The sequence below is a fragment of the Colossoma macropomum genome, unplaced genomic scaffold (genome assembly GCF_904425465.1).
Source record: "Colossoma macropomum unplaced genomic scaffold, Colossoma_macropomum, whole genome shotgun sequence".
Lineage (NCBI taxonomy): Eukaryota > Metazoa > Chordata > Actinopteri > Characiformes > Serrasalmidae > Colossoma > Colossoma macropomum.
In genome coordinates, this window is record NW_023494794.1 from 10933097 (window position 1) to 10944599 (window position 11503).

Genomic DNA, 11503 nt, shown 5'->3' on the forward strand with positions numbered 1-11503 from the left:
GGTTTTAGCAGTCCAGGCTGGTGGAGGTGGTGTAATGGGGTGGGGGATGTTTTCTTGGCACACTTTGGGCTGGTTAATATCAGTCAGTCATCGCTTGACTGCCACAGCCTATTTCAGTATTGTTGCTGACCATGTGCATCTCACAGTTTGCCATCTTCTAATGGCTACTTCCAGCAGGACTAAGCCCCGTCACAAATCCAAAGTCATCTCAATCTGATTTCATGAACATGACAGTGAGTCCAGTGTTCTTCAGTGGCTGGATCTGAATCCAGTAGAACTCCTTTGGGATGTGGCTGAACGGGAGATTCGCGGCATAAAAGTGCAGCTGAAAAATTAGCAGGAATTGGATGATGTGATCGTTTCAACATGGGCCAGAATCTCAAAGGAATGTTTCCAACATCTTGTGGAACTGAGGCTGTTTTGAAAGGAAAGTGAGGCCCTGCTCAGTATTGGTGTAGTGTTCCTAGTAAAGTGCTTTGCTGAGTGTATACTCTAGAGGTTTGTCTGCATGGTTGGCTGTGGTGTGAGGCTCCACCCACTGAAGCTCTGCTGTAAATGTAAATCCTGAACTTTGGTAGCGACTATGTCGTTTGTTTGCAGATGTACAGATGTGTTTTTGTGTTTTCAGTCTGGTTTTGGCCAGCTTACATGCAGCTGGGTTCTTTGACAGATGTTTATTTGTGCGTGTGTGTGAGGTTTAGACTAGTTCACACCCGCAGCTGTTGTCCTTGGCATCAAACCCCAACAACACAGCCCTGAAACCTGTTCTGAAATAATAAAAACATTATAGACAGCACTGAGCAGAAGAGAGAAATCATTTAAAATGATTTATCTGGGCTGTAAGTGTGTTTATGCCTAATTTAATGAAAAGTTTAAGCATCACCAAGTAGTGAGATTTAATCGTTTAAAACAGTTCAATCAGACTTGTAACTGATTTTATGCAAGTAATTAAATGTTCAAAATTGCAAGTTCTAGAGTTTCTGTGCTATGAGTGTAAAATAATAACAAAAAATAATGATTAGGTTTCTACAGTTTCTAAATAAGCATTGATTATTCATATATTTATTCGTTTTTATATATGGTTCATCATTCAAGTGGTGCAATTTATTAAAATCTATGTCAATATTGTATAAAGTCTGTATAAACCTGATTTAATACAATAAAGTGTTGGTTAGATAAACCAAGTATTGAACGATAACTACAGTCAAAACTGGCCTTCCTCATGGAATTATGTCAATTATATTAATATTATTTGTATTTATTGTAATATTAGTGTTTTTCTGAGCAAATAAACACTGACCAGATACAGTTTTTGAATATAATCTTCTCAAGTGCCTAAATTATGGCCACAGTGCTGTATAGAAAACAATAACATGTTATTTGAAGGCTTCTTGTCAAAAATCCAGCTTAAGAAAAGTTGAATGACAAATTTTGTCACATTTACAAAGCAAAAAAGTCTGAAAAAGTCAGAGCAAAGTTTCTCAAACAAAAACGTTTGTATTGGCTGCTTAAATATGAAGAACAATGATTTCAAAGAAAAAGACTAAGGGCCATATGGGCAAAGAAAAAACAGAAAAAAACAAGATTTTTTGGAACATTGTTGCGTAAAATGATTCAATTTGATAGGGATTCACTAGGAAACAATTCAGTGAATCATTACATTAAAAATTCAATTCAGTTATTATGAAATATACTGAACACACCAATGGAACTGACTGAGCACAGTGTAATTCAGACAAAAAAATCAAGCTTTTTAGTTATTTATATATTCATTTTTTACCAAAAATCAGAGCATACTGAATTAATTAGACATAAATTAGCATTGCTAAATTAATGCAGTTGAATTGCTTTAAGACTGATGTGTTATGATGCATTATAACACCCTTTTGGTAGGTGAAAACATGCTAAACAGAAGAATTATGTTGAATATTTCTAATTATTAATTAATTACGATTAATAAACTTATGAATAAACTTTTCTAATCTATTAAAGGGACTTTTGTCCAGACCACCCCTCCCCTTTTATTGGGTGAATTTAGCTACTTTAAGGTTCCCATTGCCAACACAGCTTGTATAATCTCCTTAGAAAAGCACTGGCCAATAGGATGAGATGCCCTGGAGCAGGTACACATGAGCCCAAGGTCTCCATGCCCAATGCCAAGTGTGGGCTAGAGGGGATATAAAGCCCCCCAGCATTGGGCTGTGGAGCAGTGGAACTGTGTTCTCTGGAGTGATGGAGCTCCATCCACTACCTTTGGGATAATTATTGATCCAGAACTGACCATCCAGCATCAGTACCTGACCTCACTAATGCTCAATCAAATCCTCACAGCAATGTTCAACATCTAGTGTAAAGCCTTCCCAGAAGAGTAGAGGCTGATACTGCAGCACAAAGTCACTATTAACTCCTTTCAATTCAGATGAAATTCTGGTGTCTACAGACTTTTGGACACAGTTTGGCACCATTTCTGAAAAATCAGCTGCCAACATTGCACAAAAAATCACTAGACAAAACCAGTCAAGGCTCAAAAGAACCCAGAGGAACATCTAAAGAACCGCAGGCCTCACTTGCCTCAGTGAAGGTCAGTGTAAACAATCCCACAATAAAAAAGATCCATAGGAGAGCTGCTAGGCACAAACCACGGCTGACCAAAAAGAAGTCAAAGGTTCGTCTCGCGTTTGCCTAAAAGCATCTAAATGACCCCTGAGACTGTTGGGATAATATTCTGTGGACTGATGAGTCAAAGGTGGAACCTTTTGGAAGACATGGGTCCTGTTACATCTGGTGTAAAGCTGACACTGCATTCCACCATAAGAACATCATACCAACAGTGAAACATGGTGGTGGTAGTATGATGGTCTGGAGCTGCTTTACTTCTGCAGGGTCTGGATGACTCGTCGTAATTGATGGAACCATGAGTTCTGCTCTCTGTCAGATATCCTGAAGAAGAACGTCTGCCTTCTCAGTTCTCAGTCATGAACGACACTGTAGATGATTTTATTATACATTTTGTAATTAAATCAATCTGCCAAAATGCCTTTGATCACACTGATCAGATAGTCATTCATATTTTCTTTGTGTGTGTCAAGAAATAATACACACACACATCCTCTAAACCGCTTATCCTTCTGGGTCGCAGTGGGGTGCTGGAGCCTATCCCAGCTGTCATTGGGCGGAAGGCAGGATACACTCTGGACAGGTCACCAGTCCATCGCAGGGCTGACAGACAGACATACACATTCACACCTAGGGGCAATTTAGCATGTCCAGTTGACCTGACTGCATGTCTTTGGACTGTGGGAGGAAACCAGAGGAAACCCACGCAGACACGGGGAGAACATGCAAACTCCACACAGAAAGGACCCCTGGTCACCCCAGCTGGGAATCGAACCCAGGCCATTCTTGCTGTGAGGCGACAGCGCTACCCACTGCAAAATAAAATAATAAAACAGTGAAACAGTAAACAACAGAAATAACAAAAGCACATATATAATCTAATAAAAAATTAGAACTGAAACCATAGAGCAAAAAAATTTAATAGGAATTGTAACAAACTACTTTAAATGTGTAATCACTGGATATTATTTGGTAACATTTGCTGTTTTTGTCTAACTTCCCAAAATACTTTAATTTAATTTGTGGAAAAAAAAAAAACATTCAGCTTCTACACCATAATACTTAATATCGATGGCATTTACTAATATCACAGCTAATTCCAAACTTTTGAACGATATTGTATATTACTTGCAAAATATTTTCATTTGCAAAGGTATCATTTCAAATTCATATCGTTAGTCTTTATCATAATATTAGTGTTTTTCACTGACCATATAAAGAGTTATTAAATGTAATCTTAACATGTGCCTGAATTATGTCCACAGTGCTGTATATAAAACACTTATTTGAAGGCTACTCGTCAAAGAAATCCAACTTAAGAAAAGTTGAATGAAGAATTTTATCACGTTAATTAAGCAAGAAGTCTGAAAAAGTCAGAGCAAGTTTATTAAACCAAAACAGTAAAAACAACTTAACAAAGTTTGTATTGGTTGCTTAAATATTAGGAACTATCACTAATGTTCAGTAAGGGCTTAATATGGCCTGTATGGGCAAAGAAAAAACAGAACTACCTTAAAAAAAAAATAATGTTTGGAACGTTGGTGCATAAAATGATTCAGTTTAATAGGGATTCACTAGAAATTGATTCAGTGAATCATAATATCCCAAAAATTCAATTATTATAAATTATACTGAATACACCAATATAAAAAACATTGAGTTTCTACACTGTATTACTTAATATCGATGGCATTTACTAATATGACGACTAATTCCAAACTTTTTAATGATATTGTATATGACCTGCAAAATATTTTCATTTTCATAGGTATAATTATTTGGAGTGTAAACAGCTGATATTCTGTACATTTGCATTTCTCCAGCTTGCCATCTAGTCCTAAATATATAAACAGAAACAAGCAGCAAATACCAAACATTGATAGCTTAAACAGAATGTTTTCCATTCCCAGCACAATTATTCACAGTTCTACAGGCTCACTGAAGTCCACTGATGTGGGCAGAATCCAATGCGGGTTGGTGGTCCAAGCGGTCTGGTTTATAAGTAGGGTTGTGTAAACGTTCATCCGAGGCCAAACAATGACGGTCCATGAGCAAACCCAGGAATAAAATCCCTCTAAACCAAAAAAGAGAGAAACTGGAATAAACTCAGAGCAGATGCTGATCCACCACCGACACTTGCATTAGATTTACGCTGTTCCACTTAAAGAAATAGCAAAATCATACATGCATGATATCATTTTCATAATGATAATTAGTGGTTATTCGCTTTCATTCGCTTTTCATTCATGCAAAACCTGCATTGCTAAAACGACAACAAAGTACCAAAACGTACAGTTTAATAGAAACACCTACCTTGTGCTTCCACTAACTGGCCACTTTATTAGAAACACCTTGCAGTTCATAACTGGCACTTTATTAGAAACACACTGCGGTCACTAACGGCCACTTTATTAGAAACACCTACCATGTGCTTCCACTAACTGGCCACTTTATTAGAAACACCCACCTTGTGCTTCCACTCACTGGCCACTTTATTAGAAACACCCACCTTGTGCTTCCACTAACTGGCCACTTTATTAGAAACACCTACCTTGTGCTTCCACTAACTGGCCACTTTATTAGAAACACCCACCTTGTGCTTCCACTCACTGGCCACTTTATTAGAAACACCCACCTTGTGCTTCAACTCACTGGCCACTTTATTAGAAACACCTACCTTGTGCTTCCACTAACTGGCCACTTTATTAGAAACACCTACCTTGTGCTTCCACTAACTGGCCACTTTATTAGAAACACCTACCTTGCGGTTCCACTAACTGGCCACTTTATTAGAAACACCTACCATGTGCTTCCACTAACTGGCCACTTTATTAGAAACACCTACCTTGTGTTTCCATTCACTCGCCACTTTATTAGAAACACACACCTTGTGCTTCAACTCACTGGCTACTTTATTAGAAACACCTGCCTTGTCCTGGCCACTTCATTAGAAACCCAAGCCTATCAGTGCCCTGGCTGTGCTGAAGATAGTTACTCCAGAATAAGCCCACATTTACTGCAGATTTATTCCAGCATTATCCCAGAGTTAATTCAGAAGTACCTCATAGTTACTGTAGAACAGGGGTGTCAAACTCAACCACTAAAAGGGCCATATTAAAAAAAATCTGTGGGCCAGCTGTGTTAGTTTATTTTTACTTAACATTTTGCCGTTGACCCCAACTGGCCATTGTGTGTTAAAAAAAACACCAAAACTACAAAGGCAAAAACAGGCACTGAATACTTGAACAATTCAAAAATAATAAAAAATAAAAACAAATAGACTACATTAGCCTCAGATCACTGTTAATTACAGCAGTTAATTTTAAAACTGCCCATTCGCTTGAACTGGACACCTGGCATCTTTTTTTTTGTTTGTTTGTTTTAGGTACAATCACATAGATCGTTGTTGAGAAGAGGTTTGAAACAAACACACATTTTGTTGCAGTGCATGCTGGGAACTGTAGTGCAGCTCATGGTGAAATGGGCTAATATTAATAGAAAATTAAAATAATTTTGCCAGCCAAATAGGATTGTGCCACTGGCCTGACTTGGCCCACAAGCCTTGTGTTTGACACATGGGCTCTAGAATTACCTCATAGTTTCTCAGTCACTCCAGAATAACCCCACTGTTTTTCCAGAGTTATTCCAGAATTATACTACAGTTACACCATAGTTATTCCAGGATTACCCCAGGTATCAAGTTATTCCAGAGATACTGAGGAGTTAGTCCAGAGTTATTCCAGAATTACCCAAGAGTTTGTAGAATTATTCTAGAATGGCCCCAGATTTACTCCAAAATTTTCCAAAATTATAATAGAGTTACTCAGCCTTATTCTAGAGCTACTGCGGAGTTAATGCAGTTACTGTAGAGTAATTCCAGAGTTTTTCCTGAATGAGTCGAGTTACTCAGCCTTGTTCTAGAGTTAGTGCAGTTATTCCATTATGACTCCAGAACTACTACACAGTTACTCCAGTTATTCCAGAATGACCCGATAGTTAATACAGAGTTATTTCAGAAAGACCCCAGAGTTTCTCCAGAGTTATTCCAGAATGACCCCATAGTTATTCCAGAATGATCCCAGAGTTACTCCAGCGCTACTGCAGAGCTACTACACAGTTACTCCAGAGTTATTCCAGAATGACCCCATAGTTAATACATAGTTATATGAGAATGACCGCAGAGTTTCTCCAGTGACCCCTGAGTTACTCCAGAGTTATTCCAGATTTACTTCATAGTTATTCCAGAGTTACTCCAGAATTACCCTAGAGTTATTCAGCCTTATTCTAGAGCTGCTGTAGACTTAATGCAGTTACTTTAGAGTAATTCCAGAGTTATTCCTGAGTTACTCTGCCTTGTTCCAGAGCTGTATTATTAACTGTATTAACATTTTATGTATAATAACAGTGTAATAAAGAACATAATGAATTCCTTGGTGCACACACTCACTCGCTTGCTCACTCAGTGTTTTAGATCACGGGGTCATTTGCTCCTGTCAGATAAGGTTCTAACTCTCTCTAGACCACAGGGGCTTCATACAACTGCAGAGCGCATGTCCAGATGTCGTGTATTTGGTATTGAGTAAAAACAGCACAACAAATGGAACAAAAGGTCCTCTGTGTTTGCGCTGCTCCCAAAAGAAACCATATGAAGAAATTTGCACTCATAACCATTTTCTTTTCATTGTTTTTCTGGTCAGACCCTGCTGTACTGCACTGCACCCCATTCAGCAGCTTACCAGCCTCAACAACCAGAAAAATATAGAAATATTACTGATATGCAGTGCCATTCTAAAGCATGTCAGTTTACTGATACACACATAATAGCATGTATTTCAAATAATTTGTAGGAGCCTATAAAAAAATGAAATGAGAAAAAAGTTGACATCAAAGAACAAAGTTGCTCTGTAATCAGAATGATGTTCTAAAAATGTATAAACAAGAACATTTTAAAATTGATAAAGTCTTGAGGCAGAGAATGTGATAAAAATATTGTAAATGCATAACTGTGTATTACTTGTTATTGATACCTTTTTATGGTCCCCAAAAAACTGAAATATTAAATAAAACAGCAAAATAGACATCTAGTTTATATTTGAATTAATATTGTAAAAGATACAACACACACGTATATGAATGAATAGATAAAGTGATTACAAAATTTGAACTGTATCCATGTTAGTTATCAAATTTATAGGCGACACTGAATAATTTGTAGTAGTTACTGAAAAATTCATAGTGATTACCGAATAATCCGAAGTGGTTATGGAAAAATTCGTAGTGATTACTAATAATTCATAGTAGTTATTGAAAAATTCCCAGAAGTTACTGAAAAATCTTATAGTGGTTACTGAATAATTCATAGTGGTTACTGAATAATTCATAGTGGTTATTGAAAACAATCATAGTGGTTATTGAAAACAATCATAGTGGTTACTAAATAATTCATAGTGGTTATTGATTAATTCATAGCAGGTCAAAATTTCATAGTGGTTACTTTACAGTTTATAGTAGTTATTGGAAATTTAATAGTAGTTTCTAAATAATTCATAACAGTATTGAATTATTCACAGTGGAAGTAATTCCTAGTGATTTCTGAATGATGTGTAGTGGTTAATAGTTTTCTAGATTAATAATTTAATTACGAGCTTATAGTTTAAGGGATTAACACGGGATTTGTGTCTGGGTGTTGGTTGTCTTGGCGATGTAGTTTTACTGATTAGTTATAATTACTATTTTTACCCTCATATTTTCTCATATTTTCTTCGTCATTTATAATTTTGAACTCTCTTTTTCAGGCCGAGAGCAAAACGGTGCCACGCATAACGGTCCAGATTCTGGAGGTGACCTGTCCAGTCCTGTCCCTCACCAAAGGACCAAACTGGCTCCTCCCTCTGTGGCCCCGCCTTCCATTCCTCCATCCTCTCCTCCGGCGCTCCCTCGCTCCTCCCCTCCGTCCCGCACCCCTCCGCAGCGCCTCTCTGTCTTGCCCAAACCTGAGCTCTCCAGGCTGGCTCCGAGGACACAAGATGGAGGTCAAAGGTCAAATCCTACGGCGACGGCTAATGGGGAGTCTGGAGTGACGGTGGGCCGCACTCAGTCTTTCCAGGGCAGAAAACCGCCACCGCGGGTCATCGCGGCAACCAAAGATGGTAACCTGGCAACACTACATGCTCTATGCGCTCTTTGATGCTGTGCCCAGAATTGCTATTGATTCGGATTGGCGGAGTGGTTAATGAATTGCCCCCTCGCTGGATGAAAGGTTGCCCGTTTGAATCCTTCTCTGTTCATTAGGGGGCTTTTGTGGCCTGTGATGAAGCGCTTAGAGTTTAAAGTCTGCATTAACCCTTTAAAGACAAATAGAGCAAAGCAAGCTTATTTACAGTCAACTGCAGAAATATTGGAAATATTGGAAAAAAAAAACAAAGCATAATTAAAACGTTCCTCAAAAATTCTCATCGTTTGAACAGATAGGGCAAAATTATTGACATCCCAAAAGAATATTAAATTTGCTTTTTTTTTATTCCTCCTTGTCTCCAGAGACTCCACTGTCGTTCCCCTGGGATATAAATTTGAGATCACATACATGAAAAATCGCTTTGTCATCCATCAACATGCATAACACCAAAGCGCACTCAACTCAAATGAGACAGAAGGTTGTGGAGCTGCACTGATTAGGAAGTGGTTGTAAAAACAATAAGCAGGCCGTTAAAATTAATATTAAGCACAATCAGGGTGATAGTAAAATAAAAAGTTATAGTTATAGTAGTTACTGAGTAATTCATAGTGGATACCAAAATATTTCTAGTGGTTACTAAATAACTAATAGTACATTCTGTATCATTTATAGCAATTACTAATTCACACTAAGTACTCAATAATTTATAGTAGATACTAAATAATTCATAATAGATACTGAACAATTTATCGTAGACACTGAAAATTCATAGTAGTTCTTGAATAAATTTTAGTAGATGCTGAAGAATTCATAGTAGATACTTAGCAGTTCATACTAATTGCTGAATAATTCATAGTACATACTGAATTATTTACAGTAGATACTGAATAATTCATAGTAATTGCTGAATAATTTATAGTAGGTACTTAATAATTCATTGTAGATACTGAATGATTGAATAATTTATATTACATACTGAATAATTCAAAGTAGTTGCTTAATAATGTACAGTATTTACTGTATAATACTTCTTAAGATTGCTGGTCTCAATACATTTGGAGTGATGTAGAGCTGTTAGAGCCGTGGTGTTTCTGGAAGGACTCAAAACTCTGCAACATAAGACACTCAAACTCAGCTTAAACTCAGCTTAAACTCAGCTCAGACTCAGCTCAGACTCAGCTCAGACTCAGCTCAAGCACAGCTCAAACTCATCTTAAACTCAGTTCAACTCATCTTAAACTCAGCTCAGACTCAGCTAAAAAGTTCAAACTCAGCTCAAGCTCAGCACAGGCTTAACTCATCTCAGACTCAGCTCAAACTCAAACTCAGCACAAGCTCAGACTCAGCTTAAACTCAGTTTAGACTCAGCTCGCGCTCGACTCAGCACAACCTCATCTCAAACTTATCTCTTAACTCATCTCAGACTCAGCTCAAACTCAAACTCAGCACAAGCTCAGACTCAGCTCAAGCTCGGCTCAGACTCAGCTGAGACTCAGCTCAAGCTCAGCTTAAACTCAGCTAAAAAGTTAGAACTCAGCTCAAGCTCAGCGCAGACTTGATTAATCTCAGACTCAGCTCAAACTCAGCTCAAACTTGGCTTAAATTCAGCTCAAGCTCAGACTCATTTTAAGGTCAGCTTAGACTCAGCTTAGACTCATCTTAGACTTAGCTTAGACTCAGCTCACGCTCAACCTCAGCTCAAAGTCACCTCAGCCTCAGCTCAATCTCAGCTAAAAAGTTAATACTCAGCTCAAGGTCAGCTCTGAAAAGACAGACTTACTCTCTAGTCTCAGTTCGTTAGTCAGTAGGTGTTCAGATATGACTGGTCGAACTTTCCTCGACTGTTGACTGGAATCTCCTGTTGTTTTTGACCTGTTACTCACCGTTGAAGCGTTTGTCATTTGGCTGGACTGCTTTTTTCCACTTTGCAGTGTTGCACTCCTCCGTCCCACACTCAGCCAGAAAGATGCAGATGCTCCAGTTCATAACCTCTCGTTTTGACTACTGTAATTGGGGCTGGGAGGCTTACTTTAAAAAATAAAATAAAATTCCGGTACTGATTACCTATTAAAAAATATAGTCTGTAAATTAATCCAAAGGATTACTAGATTAAAGTAACATATTGTGATTACTCTCTACTACTTTTAGACTACTTGTCTTTTTTTAATGTGGTATAGTTAAATAAAAACAAGAGAAAAGTAATTTCAGCAAGACAACAAGGCAAAACTGCACTGCTTTATGAAGCTAAATGATAGATTATACATATCTTAACCCTTTAAAATCCCAGGCTTATTATATACACTAAGGCTTATTATTCAGTTATTACATGGACTGCATTTCAAACTGGCTGATTTATTCTCAAGATGTAGAAGTATGTAGAAACAGTGGGTCCAGGGCATTTAAGGGGCTTGTGTGTCTGAGCTTTATACCAAAGTCAGAAGGTCATAGTAGATACTAAATAATTTATAACTTATTACTTATGGTAGATACTTATAGTAGACTTCTTAAGATTGCTGGTCTCAATACTTTTGGAGTGATGTAGAGCTGGTAGAGCAGCAGTATTTCTGGAAGGACTTAAAATTCTGCAACGTAAGGTGACTGTTTACTAGTTTACTCAAGCTCAGCTCAAACTCAGCTCAAACTCAGCTCAAAATCAGCTCAAACTCACCTCAAACACAAGCTCAAACTTATCTCAAACATAAAATCAGCTTA

The 11503-nt window shown here is 37.7% G+C and overlaps 1 protein-coding gene across 2 annotated transcripts in view; it reads left to right on the forward strand.

Moving 5' to 3' along the window:
* The window catches only part of ophn1 (oligophrenin 1), a 117284-nt gene that overhangs the window by 72515 nt on the left and 33266 nt on the right, over positions 1–11503 (forward strand). For both annotated transcript variants that reach the window (XM_036580154.1, XM_036580155.1), the window contains exon 20: positions 8412–8765. In XM_036580154.1, the coding sequence (XP_036436047.1) occupies positions 8412–8765 (354 nt within the window). The remainder of the gene's footprint in view (positions 1–8411; positions 8766–11503) is intronic.